The following is a 12,700-nucleotide window of genomic DNA, read 5'->3' as shown; positions in this document are numbered from 1 at the left end:
TTAATGTCAGAAATATTTATTTTCTAAAAGATCACACAAAAGTTGGTAGGAAGGGAGAGAAGGTCAGGTGTCTTACATGAAACCTGGGTTAAGGGCAGAGCTGCCTAAAGAAATGGTGGCTGGAGCGAACCGAAGGGACACGGGGAGTGGAGATGGCAGCCAGGCCTCCACAGCGACACAACCATGGCAGCCTACAAGGCTGCTGCCCTGTCACTCCTTAGACATGTTCTTGATGGTCTTGTGCTCCTTCATGGCCCGCTCCCAGTCACTGCCGTTGAATTCCTCAGTGACCACACTCCGCACGGTGCCTTCATCCAGGCAGTGGGGGGCGATTCCTAAGAGCAAGTAGAACAGAAAGAGGGGTTCCAGGTGCGGGTAAGGCCAGAGAATGTGTCAGGCAAGCGCTCACCTGCAAGCATCATTCCCACACTCAAGCTATCTGAGTGGCCGCTCATGAGGATGACGTGTGTCCTGATGATTACCAACATTGCTCTAGTCGGAACACCTTCAGTCTTCTGGCTTTGGTCCTCACCTGTCCCATGAAGATCTGATGCCCTGAATGAGGGTCAACCAATGCTACACAGCATTCAAAACCACACTGAGGTGGGGGGGGGGGGAGAGCTCAGTGGTAGAACACTTGCCAAGTATGTACAAGGGCCCTGCCTTCAGTCAAAGGGGTGGGGACCATTAATATGGAACGCATTAGGAAGGTTCAAGCCTGGCACAATCTCTTTTGAGTAGCAGCCTGAAAAATTCTCAGACTTTTCCTGGGTTTAAATAAAGAATTAAATACTTTCCAATTTATACAGGACTTTATAACTATATAACACAAAACAAACCAACAAATAAACAAATAAAAAAACCCTTTCTTATTCCAAGATACCAGGACTTGGTGGACCAGAAACCAGCAGCAGTAGCTGAAGACATGGGGTAAGGTGACCCTGGGAGAACAGGGACAAATAGACAAACTGATCATTAAGAAAACAGTAGTAGCTGGGCGGTGGTGGCACACACCTGTAATCCCAGCACTCTGGGAGGCAGAGGCAGGTGGATTTCTGAGTTCGAGCCCAGCCTGGTCTTCAGAGTGAGTTCCAGGACAGCCAGGGCTATACAGAGAAACCCTGTCTTGGGTTAAAAAAAAAAAAAAAAAAGGAAAACAGTAGCCAAGATCATGTCATGCCCTCTCCTCTCTGCATAGTCACTCTGCACCATCAGCTTCACGTGAGGCTATTACACAGGGACAGTCAGTCAGTCAGTCTCCATTTACCCTAAGGGCAGGTTGCATCCACTTCCAGGTCAAGTAGGACCTGAAGAGGGCTCTAGAGGCTCCTTTTGCTTCTTTTTAAATAAATACATTTATCTGTCTATGGTGTTTTGCCTGCTTACTTGTCTGTGTACCATGTACGTGCACACTGGTGCCTGCAGAGAGCACTAAAGGGCACTGGACCCTGAGATTACAGATGGTTATGTACAGACGGATTCCACTACTTTGTGCTGGAATCCAAACCAGATCCTCTGCAAGATCACCCAGAGAACCACTAAGCTGACTTTTTAGCTCCCCCATATCATTATTTTTGAGGGGTGGGGGTGTTGCGTGTGTCTCTAGCCTAGGCTAACTACAAAGAAGCTACATAGCTGAAGATGGCCTTGAACATCTGATCACTCTCAAGTGCTGGGGTTAGGCAACAGCACACCTTGTTTTCTTGCTGCTTTTTTCCGAGATAAGGTCCCACTATGTGGCCTTGGCTATTCTGGAACTCACTCTGTAGATCAGGCTGGCCGAGAACTCAAAAGAGATGCACCTGCCTCTACCTCCCAAGTGCTAGGATCAAAAATATTTGCCACCACATCCACACTTGGCTCTTCCTCTTCTTCTTCTTCTTCCTCCATCCTTTTATTTAACTGTGACATGAAATCAAGCATCATGCAGTGCAGTAAAGAACTTTTTTCCCCTAGAACAAATTAAACTTTATTTATCTATTTAGGGACAGAGTGAGGACCATGCATGCCAGGCAAGTGTTCACTCTGCCACTGGGCAGCAGCCATAGCATTGATTTTGTTTTAAATCAGCAACAGCCACCATCAGGCCTCTTCCTCCCTTCACACTGTCATTGTTCCAGTGGCCTCCCCCAAAGCCACGGGCACATTTCCTACCCATCTTGTTTTTGTTTTTTTGTTTTACATTTATTTTTATTCATGTATTTATTTTATGTGCCTAGGTGTTTAACCTGAAGATTTTGTGTACCACATGCATGCAGTGCCCAAAGAAACAAGAGGAGAGTGTCAGATTCCCAAAACTGGAGTTACAGATAGAAATTGGGAATTGGAGCTGGAGAGATGGCTCAGTGATTAAGAGCACTGACTGCTCTTCCAGAGGTCCTGAGTTCAATTCCCAGCAACCACATGGTGGCTCACAACCATCTGCAATTGGGATCTTATGCCCTCTGAAGGTGTGTCTGAAGACAGTGACCGTGTACTCATATACATAAAAGAAATAACTAATTTGGTCCTCTGGAAGAACAGCTGGTGGTCTTAACCACCCAGCCTCTCTTCACCCCTTCCCACTGATTGGCTCCATATGTTGCATGTCTTCCCACAGCCCTACAATACTAGTGATTAAAAACCACCTATAGATGGAAAACTTTACCACAGGCCCAGACACTGGACCAGAGCTCACTGGAGGAACCTTGTTCTTCTGACACACGCCAGGACCCATCTGTCCAACCACAAGCACTCTGGGCACCTCAGGGTCCCAAGCCCACAAACAATCCCTTCACTCACCAAAGCCCCCAGGGTTGGATCGCGGAGTATAGAAGCTCTGGACACCACATCGCTTACAGAAGGTGTGCTGGGCTTTGTGCGTGTTAAATGTGTACGTGGTTATGCTCTCAGCACCCTGGGAGAACAGGGACAAAGAGACAAATTGATCATTTAATGTTATTAGAAGTCGATCTTTTGAAACATTAGTGGGGGTGACTTTTGTACAGTTCTCTGGGTTATGGGGACAGCTCCTGATTCCTAGAAAAGACCGAAAACCTCTGGACTCCCCAGAGACAGTTCACACTGGAGCATGTTAATCTGTGGATCTCTTATGCCAACTGCACAGTGAACAAACCATCCTCAGACCTTACTGATGTCAAACAGAAGACCCGTAAAGACCTGAGGGATTGGTTATATCTAAAGAAAACAGAGGCCAAGATCTTAAGAGCACTACTAACTATACTGGAGTTATTAAGGATAGGAAAAATCTCTTTGCTACAAGTCATAGACAAAGGGTTAGTTTTCTTTCTTTTTTTAATGTGAGAGGGCCCAGACCATTGTAGTGTTACTTAAGTCCTGAAGTGTTTTTTAAAAATTATTTATTTAATTTTATGTGGACTGGTGTTTTGCCTGAATGCACATCTGTGTGAGGGCGTCAGATCCCCTGGAACTTAAAGTTGCAGACATTTGTGAGCTGCCATGTGGGTGCTGGGAATTGAACCCAGCTCCTTTGGAGGAACGCCCATGGTTCCCAACCACTGAGCCATTTCGCCAGCCCCACAGTTAGTGCTTCTTCTTCTTTTTTTTTTTTTAAGATTTATTATATATAAGTACAGTGTAGCTGTCTTCAGACACTCCAGAAGAGGGAGTCAGATCCTGTTACAGATGGTTGTGAGCCACCATGTGGATGCTGGGATTTGAACTCAGGACCTTCAGAAGAGCAGTCAGTGCTCTTAACGGCTGAGCCATCTCTCCAGCCCCACAAGATATTTCTTACTTGGTGAAAAAAGATAAAAAAAAAAAAAAAATCACAAACAGTAAGGCAGTGGCGGCACACACTTTTAATCCCAGCACTTGGGAGGCAGAGGCAGGCAGATTTCTGAGTTTGAGGCCAGCCTGGTCTACAGAGTGAGTTCCAGGACAGTCAGGGCTACACAGAGAAACCCTGTCTTGAAAAAACAAACAAACAACAAAACCAAAAAAAAAAAAAAATCGCAAATGTGAGGCTGGAAAGATGGTTTAGCAGTTAGAGCACATACCGCTATTGTAGAAGACCTGAGAGTTCTGCTCTCAGCACTAACTTCAGGCAGCTTAGAACTGCCTGTAACTCCTGCTCCACAGTGAGCCAGTGCCTCCACAGGCACCTGCACTCACACGCGCATGTGCACATGTACATACATAAAAGTGACTGGTGAGGCTAGAGAGATGGCTCAGTGGTTAAGAGCACTGATTACTCTTCCAGAGGTCCTGAGTTCAAATCCCAGCAACCATATGGTGGCTCACAACATCTGTAAAGAGATCTGATGCCCTCTTCTGCAGTGTCTGAAGACAGCTACAGTGTACTTATATATAGTAAATAGGCTGGAGTGAGCAGGGCCGGAGCAAGTGGGGCCAGAGCAAGTGGGGGGAGGGGGCAGGAGGTAGGGGGGTAAAAGTGGCAGGCCTAACAATCTCTCTGGCCTCTGTGGGCACTCACATGCAGAAGTGCTTGATAACAATGCATACATACACATAACAATATAAATCTTTTTTTTTAAAATCACAAACTGTGGAAGCTGGAGGGATGGCTCAGTGTTTGGGAGCATTGGCTGTTTGTCCAGCGGACCTGGCACCCACAGGGCAGCTCAGCTCATGGTTGTTTGTGGCTCCAGTTCCAGAGGATTTGACACCCTCACACAGAAGACATACATGCAGGCAAAACACCAATGCACATGAAATGAAAAGGAATTTAAAAAAATCACAATGCTGGTTAACATGGCATTGAAGAACAGAGAGAAAAATACATTCGGCCAGCAGGAGTGTTGCATGCCTGTAGCGTTAGCACTAGGGAGGTGAAGACAGGAGGATCAGAGATTCAACATCAACCCAAGCTAGCTCAAGGCCAGCTTGGGCTGCATGAGACCCTGCCTCAAAAGAGAACAACAGTAATAGTGACAACAAGAGGCTGGCTAGGTGGTTCCATGGGTAAAAGTCCTTCTTGCTCTTTCAGAGGACTGGGGGTCTCAGGTGGGATAGGGAAGCTGTGAGGACACAGGAGGAGGCCATGGCTGAGGCCAAGATGGCAGGTAATGGGCTCTGTGACAGGAAAGTAGGTCAGATTAACATAGTCAGGTTAGAATAGATGAATATCCGCCCAGCTACAATGTAAGAAGGTCTCCACATCATGTCATCATTTGGGGACAAGGGATGGTGTAGAAAAGCCCTGTACTTATACACGCCTAAAACATCTTAGAACTCCAGCTCCCAGGGATCCAGTGCTTTCTTCTGGCCTCTGTGGGTTTCTGCATATGTGCACATACAGCCATGTAGATATATACATGCGCATACACACCAGACTCACAGACACATAAAAAAGTAAATTTAGCTGGGCAGTGGTGGCGCACGCCTTTAATCACAGCACTTGGGAGGCAGAGGCAGGCGGATTTCTAAGTTCATGGCCAGAGGGTCTACAGAGTGTTCCAGGACAGCCAGGGCTACACAGAGAAACCCTGTCTTGAAAAAAACAAAACAAAACAAAAACAAACAAAAAAAAAAGTAAATTTAGCATTTTTGAGTGTTTTTTAAATTTATTTTTATTCTATGTGCACTGGTGTTTTGCCTACATGTATGCCTGTAAGAGGGTGTCAGATCTGCAACTGGAGTTACAGACAGTTGTGAGTTGCCATGTGGGTGCTGGGAATTGAACCTGGGTCCTCTTCGAAGAGCACCCAGTGTTCTTAACCACTGAGGCATCTCTCCAGCTCCATATATTTAAATTTTTTAATTTATCTATTACATTTTATGTCTTTGGGTGTTTTGACTGCGTGTATGTATATGCACCGAGTGTATGTCTGCTCCCATGAAGGTAAGGAGAGCAACAGAACCTCGGCCTACAGCATCCGGGTTTTCCAGACGAGCAGCCAGTATCTTTAACTTTCTCTCCAGCCCCTAAAAATGTTGTTTTGTTTTGTTTTTACATTTATTTTTAATTTCGGGCCTACCCACTAATAAGTAAAAAATATATATGAAAAAGTTTAAAAGAGAAACAACAGAGTCAGTTAAAGTACACCTGTGGGCTAGAGAAGGAGCTCTGTGTGGCAAAGCTACAAGCAATACTGTTCAGACCCGAGTTTCATCTTCAACGCTTAAAAAAATGTGAAAAATAATCAAGCAAGAATAGTAGCACAACTCTGCAACCCCAGCACTCGGAGGCTTAGGTAAGAGGACTGTAAGTTTGAGGCTTAGCCTAGGCTACACACCGAGGCCCCATCTAAGAAAAAAAAGAATCTCAAAGTCCTTAAAATGTCCTGCTGAGCTCTCTGTCCCCCACAGTTTACAGATAGCAGGCTTAAAAGATGGGGCAGGGGCTTGTGGTACTAACCTTCAGGAGTTTGAAGCGAGAAGCTGGAACAATGAAGTGTCTATTCTGCTTCTTCTTGCAGATGCTACAGCTACGGAGAGAGCAAGGGCCAGGCTGTGAGCGGTCATCTGCATCATCCACATGGCCAAGCAGCCCAGCCCAATGCCTGTAGAACCAGCTGACCTCAAGCAGGACACCCTTCTCAGCACCATCCAGGGAAGAGGACTTAGGCTGCTGGACAGGCCACCTGGAGCCCCAGCTCTTCGTGGCCGTGAAGCCTACTGGTAACAGCCAGCAGGAAAGACCACACAGCATTCAGCAATCCTGGACCTCATGTCTGCTGCCCCTCCCTCCCGACCCTGAAGAGAAACAGTGGACTTAAAAGACACCCAGAAAATGAATTTCAGACAGTTCTATACCCTTGTGCCTTTTTAGAAGACACATCAGAGCTGAGAAAGGAACCTTAGGATTCCTCTAGTTCCACATAAGAAAATCAAGTTCCCAACATTTTATCCAGAAATACCAAACTGGAAATTGAGTCAATATCTGTTTTTTTCAATCCCACTATTTTTGTCTGTTTTTATTTCTCTACCCTAGGAATACTGAACCCAGGGTATCATGCGCACTAAGCAGGGATTCTATCACCAAAATATACCTCCACCTTTTTAAAGAAATTTAACTTTGGGACTAGAGATGACTCTGCAGTTAAGAGCAGTAGTTAAGAGTAGTAGTAATAGACTCTGGTTCAATTCCCAGTATCCACCTGGTAGCTCACAGTTCCAGGGTATCAAACACCCTCTTCTGAATTCTGGGGGTATGCGGTGCAGACATACATGCGTGTACAACATCCACATGAATAAAATAAGTTTTTAAATTTTTTAACTTTATTCTGTTCTTTGAGATAGAGGGGTCATGTTAAAATTTTAACATTATTTTATTTTTTGAGACAGGGTCTCATGTATCTCCAAGCTGGCTTCCCACTTACCATAGAGTTGAAGATGGCCTTGAATGTCTTTGCTTGCTTGCTTATTTTGAGAAAAGAATCTCATGTACACAAGCTGGTGACAAACACTGATGCAGCTGAGGACACAATCCTGAACTTCTGATCCTCCTGTCTCTACCTCCCCCTGGGTGTGGCCAAGTTAATGCAGTACTGGCGATCAGACCCAGCTTTGTACATATTAGGCAAAGGCTCTACCTCCAGCCCTAACTTACACTTTAAAGTATTCTGATTTAGTATAGGAGTCTCCAAGAAATTATGCCATAATGCTTCTTTCGAAATCTGGACTTCATTAGTGGCCTAGCCAGGTCTACACTTGAGGAGTATTTATTACTTATATAATAAATAATATTTATAGTATTTATTATTTATATAGGATTTAGGTAAAATTAGAGGAAAAAGGACTGGACCCTCTTGAGTAATTAAGTACATGCCCATAGCCAGTCCAGAAGGCAAAGCCTGTTCCTGCTCTATTATAATGCCAGGGAAGATGCTAAGAAGCAGGCCTTCGAGGGCTGGAGCGATGGCTTAGCAGTTAAGAGCACCAACTGCTCTTCCAGAGGTCCTGAATTCAATTCCTGGCAACCACATGGTGGCTCACAACCATCTGCAATGGGATCTAATACCCTCTTCTGGTGTGTGTGAAGACAGCTACAGTGTACTCATACATGAAGAAAATAAGAAGCAGGCCTTCCACTTTTGGGGGTGGTACCAGGGGACTCATGCCAAGAACAGAGAGAATCAGTACAAAAAAAAGCTTCCAGGTGTACATACTCTCCACCCGATTACTTCTAGTTCCCTTCACTGATAGATTCTAAGAAGAGTCTGCTCAAAGTGGGATTCCCAGCAACCCAACAGAGAATTACCACCAGCTTGATCCACCTCTTCTAATCACCCCTAAATCAGTGGGATCAGTTGGACGCAGGAGCCTATAAGCCACAGCCCTAGAATCCCGGCATTCTGTCACCTAAACTCTGCTGCTATGTAACTCTGTGGTACAAACACACACAGATCATACAAACTGTGGGTACTACTCTGACTGACTCAGAATGTTTAGCCTTCCCCCACTTTAAAACAAATTCATCGCCAGGTGGTGGTGGGGCACGCCTTTAATCCCAGCACCTGGGAGGCAGAGGCAGGGGGATTTCTGAGTTCGAGGCCAGCGTGGTCTACAGAGTGAGTTCCAGGACAGCCAGGGGTACACAGAGAAACCCTGTCTCAAACAAAACAAAACAAAAAACAAATTTATCAGACCAATCAGGTGACTTGGTGGGTAAAAATACCTGCCACCAGTCTGATTGACTGGATGACCCTAGGACAAGGAGAGAACAGACTCCATCCCACAAGTTGTCCTCTGATCTCCGCACATACTAAATGAATAACATATAATATTCAGTTATCACTGAACATTCCAAGTTGTGCACAAGACAAAGGACAGAACAAGGAACCTCTGTGTCCTTGGTCCCTGATGGAGCAGTTATCAGCTCCCAGCCAACACTGTTTCCTCTAGACCCCGACTCCCACATGGCTCTGAAACACAGCCTTTTTTCCTTTACAAATCTTCTAAGCCAATTTGGGAAGATAAAATACTCACTTGCAGTCAAAGATGTGCAAGTCTGCTGAAGCCCAAACTTCAAAGCGAACTGCTCCACAGTGACAGCCTCCTGTGTGCTTCACCAGGCCCTGGTACTCACTAAATGAAATAAAAACTAGATCACAAAACTTCTGACAGACAAGCAGGGGCCTTACGGTCTGCCTCCTTCATGTTGTCTTTTTGTTCTTAAAATAAAGTCACTCTTTCTTTTGACAGGACAACCAGATGTATCTCATAAAAGAGGTTCAGTGCCGGGCAGTGGTGACACACACCTTTAATCCCAGCACTTGAGAGGCAGAGGCAAGCAGATTTCTGAGTTCGAGGCCAGCCTGGTCTACAGAATCAGTTCCAGGACAACCAGGGCTATACAGAGAAACCCTGTCTTGAAGAACAAAAACAAAACAAAACAGAACAAAACAGAACAAAAAAAAAAAAAAAAAAAAAAGAGGTTCAGTATTTTCACTGGGAACTGTCTTGAATTTTATGACTGCAAAATAAAATATTCCCAGAATTCAGTAAATGGGATGATAGGAGAGAAGCCTGGCTCATTTGCCCCCACCCTCAACGTTTTTATGTCAACTGATTATTTGTAAAAATTACAAGCTAAGGACCAAGAAGAAACCTTAGCAGCCTTAAGCAGCCATCAGTCAAACTGGCCAAATAATATTCAGTTTTGATTGTAATAAAGATGGTACAAGTAGCTATGAAAAAGACAGGTGGCCCAGTTGCCTTCTAAGGGGTCAACAAAGGTTTCTCTAACTCTGTTCTTCACTCTCCTCATGCTTCTCAAGTATATGACTTTTCACACAACCGTATACAGTTGGAGCCAGCCCCATAGCAACATTAAGATTCAGTGACCATCGTGAAGCCCCTTGCCCCAAAGACTAAATATTCTTGCCAAAAATAAGCAAGAGAATGTTTCACCATGACTTCTGAATAACCACCACAGAGAAAACAGTCGCTTCAACCTGCCATCTGATTAAAGGCAAGACTGAAAGCTCTCCCAGGTTCTCTAACAAGTTAACATCTCATTTTCTTCTTCCATATACAATGTTTATTGTAACAAAAAAAAAATCCAAACAGTTTAATGACACAATGAGAGCCCCTTCCCCCTCCCCCGTGATCATCCCACTGAGAACCCATATTCGCTATACAGTCCTCCATTTTTTCCTATGCGATATTTGAACCAAATGCTAGTGTATACTATACATTTTCTTCTTATAAAAGTTAGCTTAGCAGACCATAAAGTAAATATAAGCAAACATACAGCATGCTAATCTGGTAAGTGAAACTCTTTCCTGCCAATCTTTTTAGTATCTTTTTTTTTTTTTTAAGAACATCATCACTTTGTTTTAGGGGAAAATATTACCTCAAATGTTTGCTTTCTGTTTGGGGGTCTTTCTTGTTTCCTTTTGGGACAGGGTGTCAATAGCAGCTCAAGCTGGCCTCAAATTAACTGTGTGCACAGGATGACCTTGAGCTTGTACATCTTCTCGCCTTACCTTCCAAGCACTGGGTTTACACACGCGGACCACCTTCTCACTGGCTTGTTTCTGTCTTCCTTTCTTTCTCTTTCTTTGGAGAAAAAGATCTAACTCTGTAGTCCAGGCTGCCCTTGAAATCGCCATACTAGTCCACCTCAGCCTCCTGAGTGCTAGGATGATAGGCATGTGCTACTGTGCCCAGCTCTATGGAGTTTTATATAGTATCATTTAGATCTCCCAGTAGCTAGTACACAACAGGTACTCCATGTTATATTTATGTTTTAAGTTTTAACTGATTTTTGTTTTTAATATTTTAATGCATTCAACTTATAGCCCAAGAGAATAAAATTGAATAAATGAAACACATAGAAAGCTAAATAAATATTCTGTTTCTTAGAGACTGCACCAAAACCAAGAGAATTACTTCTGGAACAAAGACAAAAGAATATCTTGTTGTTATGAAAAGTAGATGAGAATGTTAAGCAATTGTTAGGTTAATGTTAGTTTGCCTCATCTTTTATTTTCTTTTAATTTATCCCTGAGTGAGAGCTATAAGAGGAGAGTACTCGGTATTTCTCGGAGCACAATGGGTAAAGGAAAAAGGGGTTCACATCACATTTGCCAAAGAGCAGGCACGCATCTGGCCTAAGTAGTTATCAGCTCTTTCCCCAATAACGGATCTCTGATCTGCTCTTTAGGCCATCAAAGAAGCTGGAAGCACTACAGAAGCACAAAGTAAAGCCTGCCAGCCCAGACCCGGGATGAGAGCATCAAGCTTTAGCTCCCCAATCCCCCTGCAAGGGCCTCTCCTGGACAACGCTTTGCGCGCGTTTCCCTCGGAGGTCAATAACTGCACCCCGGACCCTCCCTCCGGGGAACTGATCCGAACAACGGGACTTCGCTCCTCAGGCCACTAAATTCTCCACTTCGATTTTTTCTCCCGCCCACTCCACGAAAGCACGTGCAAACACAGGTAAAACGGTCTTCGTAGCTGGGAAATAGTGGGATGTCTGTTTTTTTCACCGAGGGGCCGGCCCTCCTGCACCATCCGGAGCAGCCCGCCACGGCTCCGCACTCAGCCTCGGGTCCCGCCGCCCCTGCGCAGCTCGCTTGTGCCGGCCCGCCGCCCTCGACACACTCACAAGGTATCCAGCAGCAGCTTGGCGGCGCCCTCGAAACTGAGCCGTTGCCGCTTCTGGAACGTCTCCCAGCGCTCCCGCTGCTCCCCCAGGTCGAGCGCCGACACCGAGGCGGCGGGGGTGTCCGCCGGTGGCGGCTCCTCGGCGGCCGCCTCCTGGGCCCGCGGCGGTGGCTTGGGCCGCGGCTTTGCCGACGGCTGCGGAACGGCCACCCCGCCCCCGGCCCCGGCCCTAGTCCTGCTCCGGGAGCGCCGCGCGCGACTTTCGCCGCCACTCAGGCCCCCGGAGGACCCCGAGCGCCGCTGCTCCCGCGGGTCGGTGGCCACGGCGCTGCGAGTCCGCCGCATGTCTTCTTCAGCCGGGCTCACAGGCCTCTCAGCTCTGCGCGCTCCCGACGGCCGATGCGCGTCCCCGCCTCCGACAACCTGAAGGCCCCGGGGGTGGTGCGCGGCGCTACGGAACACGTGAGCTCGGGACCCAACGAGAGACCCTGGACCGTATGGCCGAGGGCTGAGGGTCTAACGAGACCGCGCCTCCACCTGCGCTTGCAGGTAGCGGTGCAGGTTTGATCAGCGAAGGAGCTTCTGGCCTCCACTGACGCCAGGACTTCCCCACCACACATTCGCAACTGGGGACCTGGGTCAGGCCTCAATTCATAAATTCATGGCCACATCAGAGGTGACACGCTTGGGTGACTTAGTGGTTTCCAAGGTGGTAACACTACCAACTTTGCAGAAGCCATCATGTACATAATATGAGCTAACGTATGTAAATTGTCGGACACCTGCTACTTGAGGCATAAATGACAGCTGGAATCAGTTTGATCAATGGTCAACAGGTTTTTTGGTGGTTTTGCAGAACTGAGAATAGGACCCAGAGCCTTGTGCAAGCACTCTAGCACTAAGCAACATTCCCAGCCCCTGATTTTGTTTTCAATTTTAAGTAAATGAATAGATCCAGGATTATTTTCCATTCATATGCTTTTGCAGAATACGGTATTGAAGTTTAAAGACAAAACTCACAAGAACCACTCACTGGGGCATCCCAGAGAGTCTCCAAACTTTTTTTCCCGAGACAGGGTTTCTCTGTGTAGCCCTGGCTGTCCTGGAACTCACTCTGTAGACCAGGCTGGCCTCGAAACTCAGAAATCTGCCTGCCTCTGCC

General features: G+C 46.2%; 1 protein-coding gene across 1 annotated transcript; it reads right to left on the bottom strand.

Moving 5' to 3' along the window:
- On the bottom strand, positions 1–11,942 carry Cenpv (centromere protein V). The gene is made up of 5 exons (XM_052194287.1): positions 11,540–11,942; positions 8,914–9,012; positions 6,341–6,410; positions 2,782–2,896; positions 1–335 (listed from the first exon to the last, which is right to left on the bottom strand). Exons 1-5 carry the CDS (start codon positions 11,881–11,883, stop codon positions 211–213), a joined length of 753 nt encoding a protein of 250 aa, XP_052050247.1. The 5' UTR covers positions 11,884–11,942; the 3' UTR covers positions 1–210.
- Between the last annotated feature and the right edge of the window lie 758 nt (positions 11,943–12,700).

Source organism: Apodemus sylvaticus, chromosome 10 (assembly GCF_947179515.1).
Source record: "Apodemus sylvaticus chromosome 10, mApoSyl1.1, whole genome shotgun sequence".
NCBI lineage: Eukaryota > Metazoa > Chordata > Mammalia > Rodentia > Muridae > Apodemus > Apodemus sylvaticus.
Note: the sequence above shows the minus strand (reverse complement) of the source record. Positions and strands in the feature narration are given on the sequence as shown.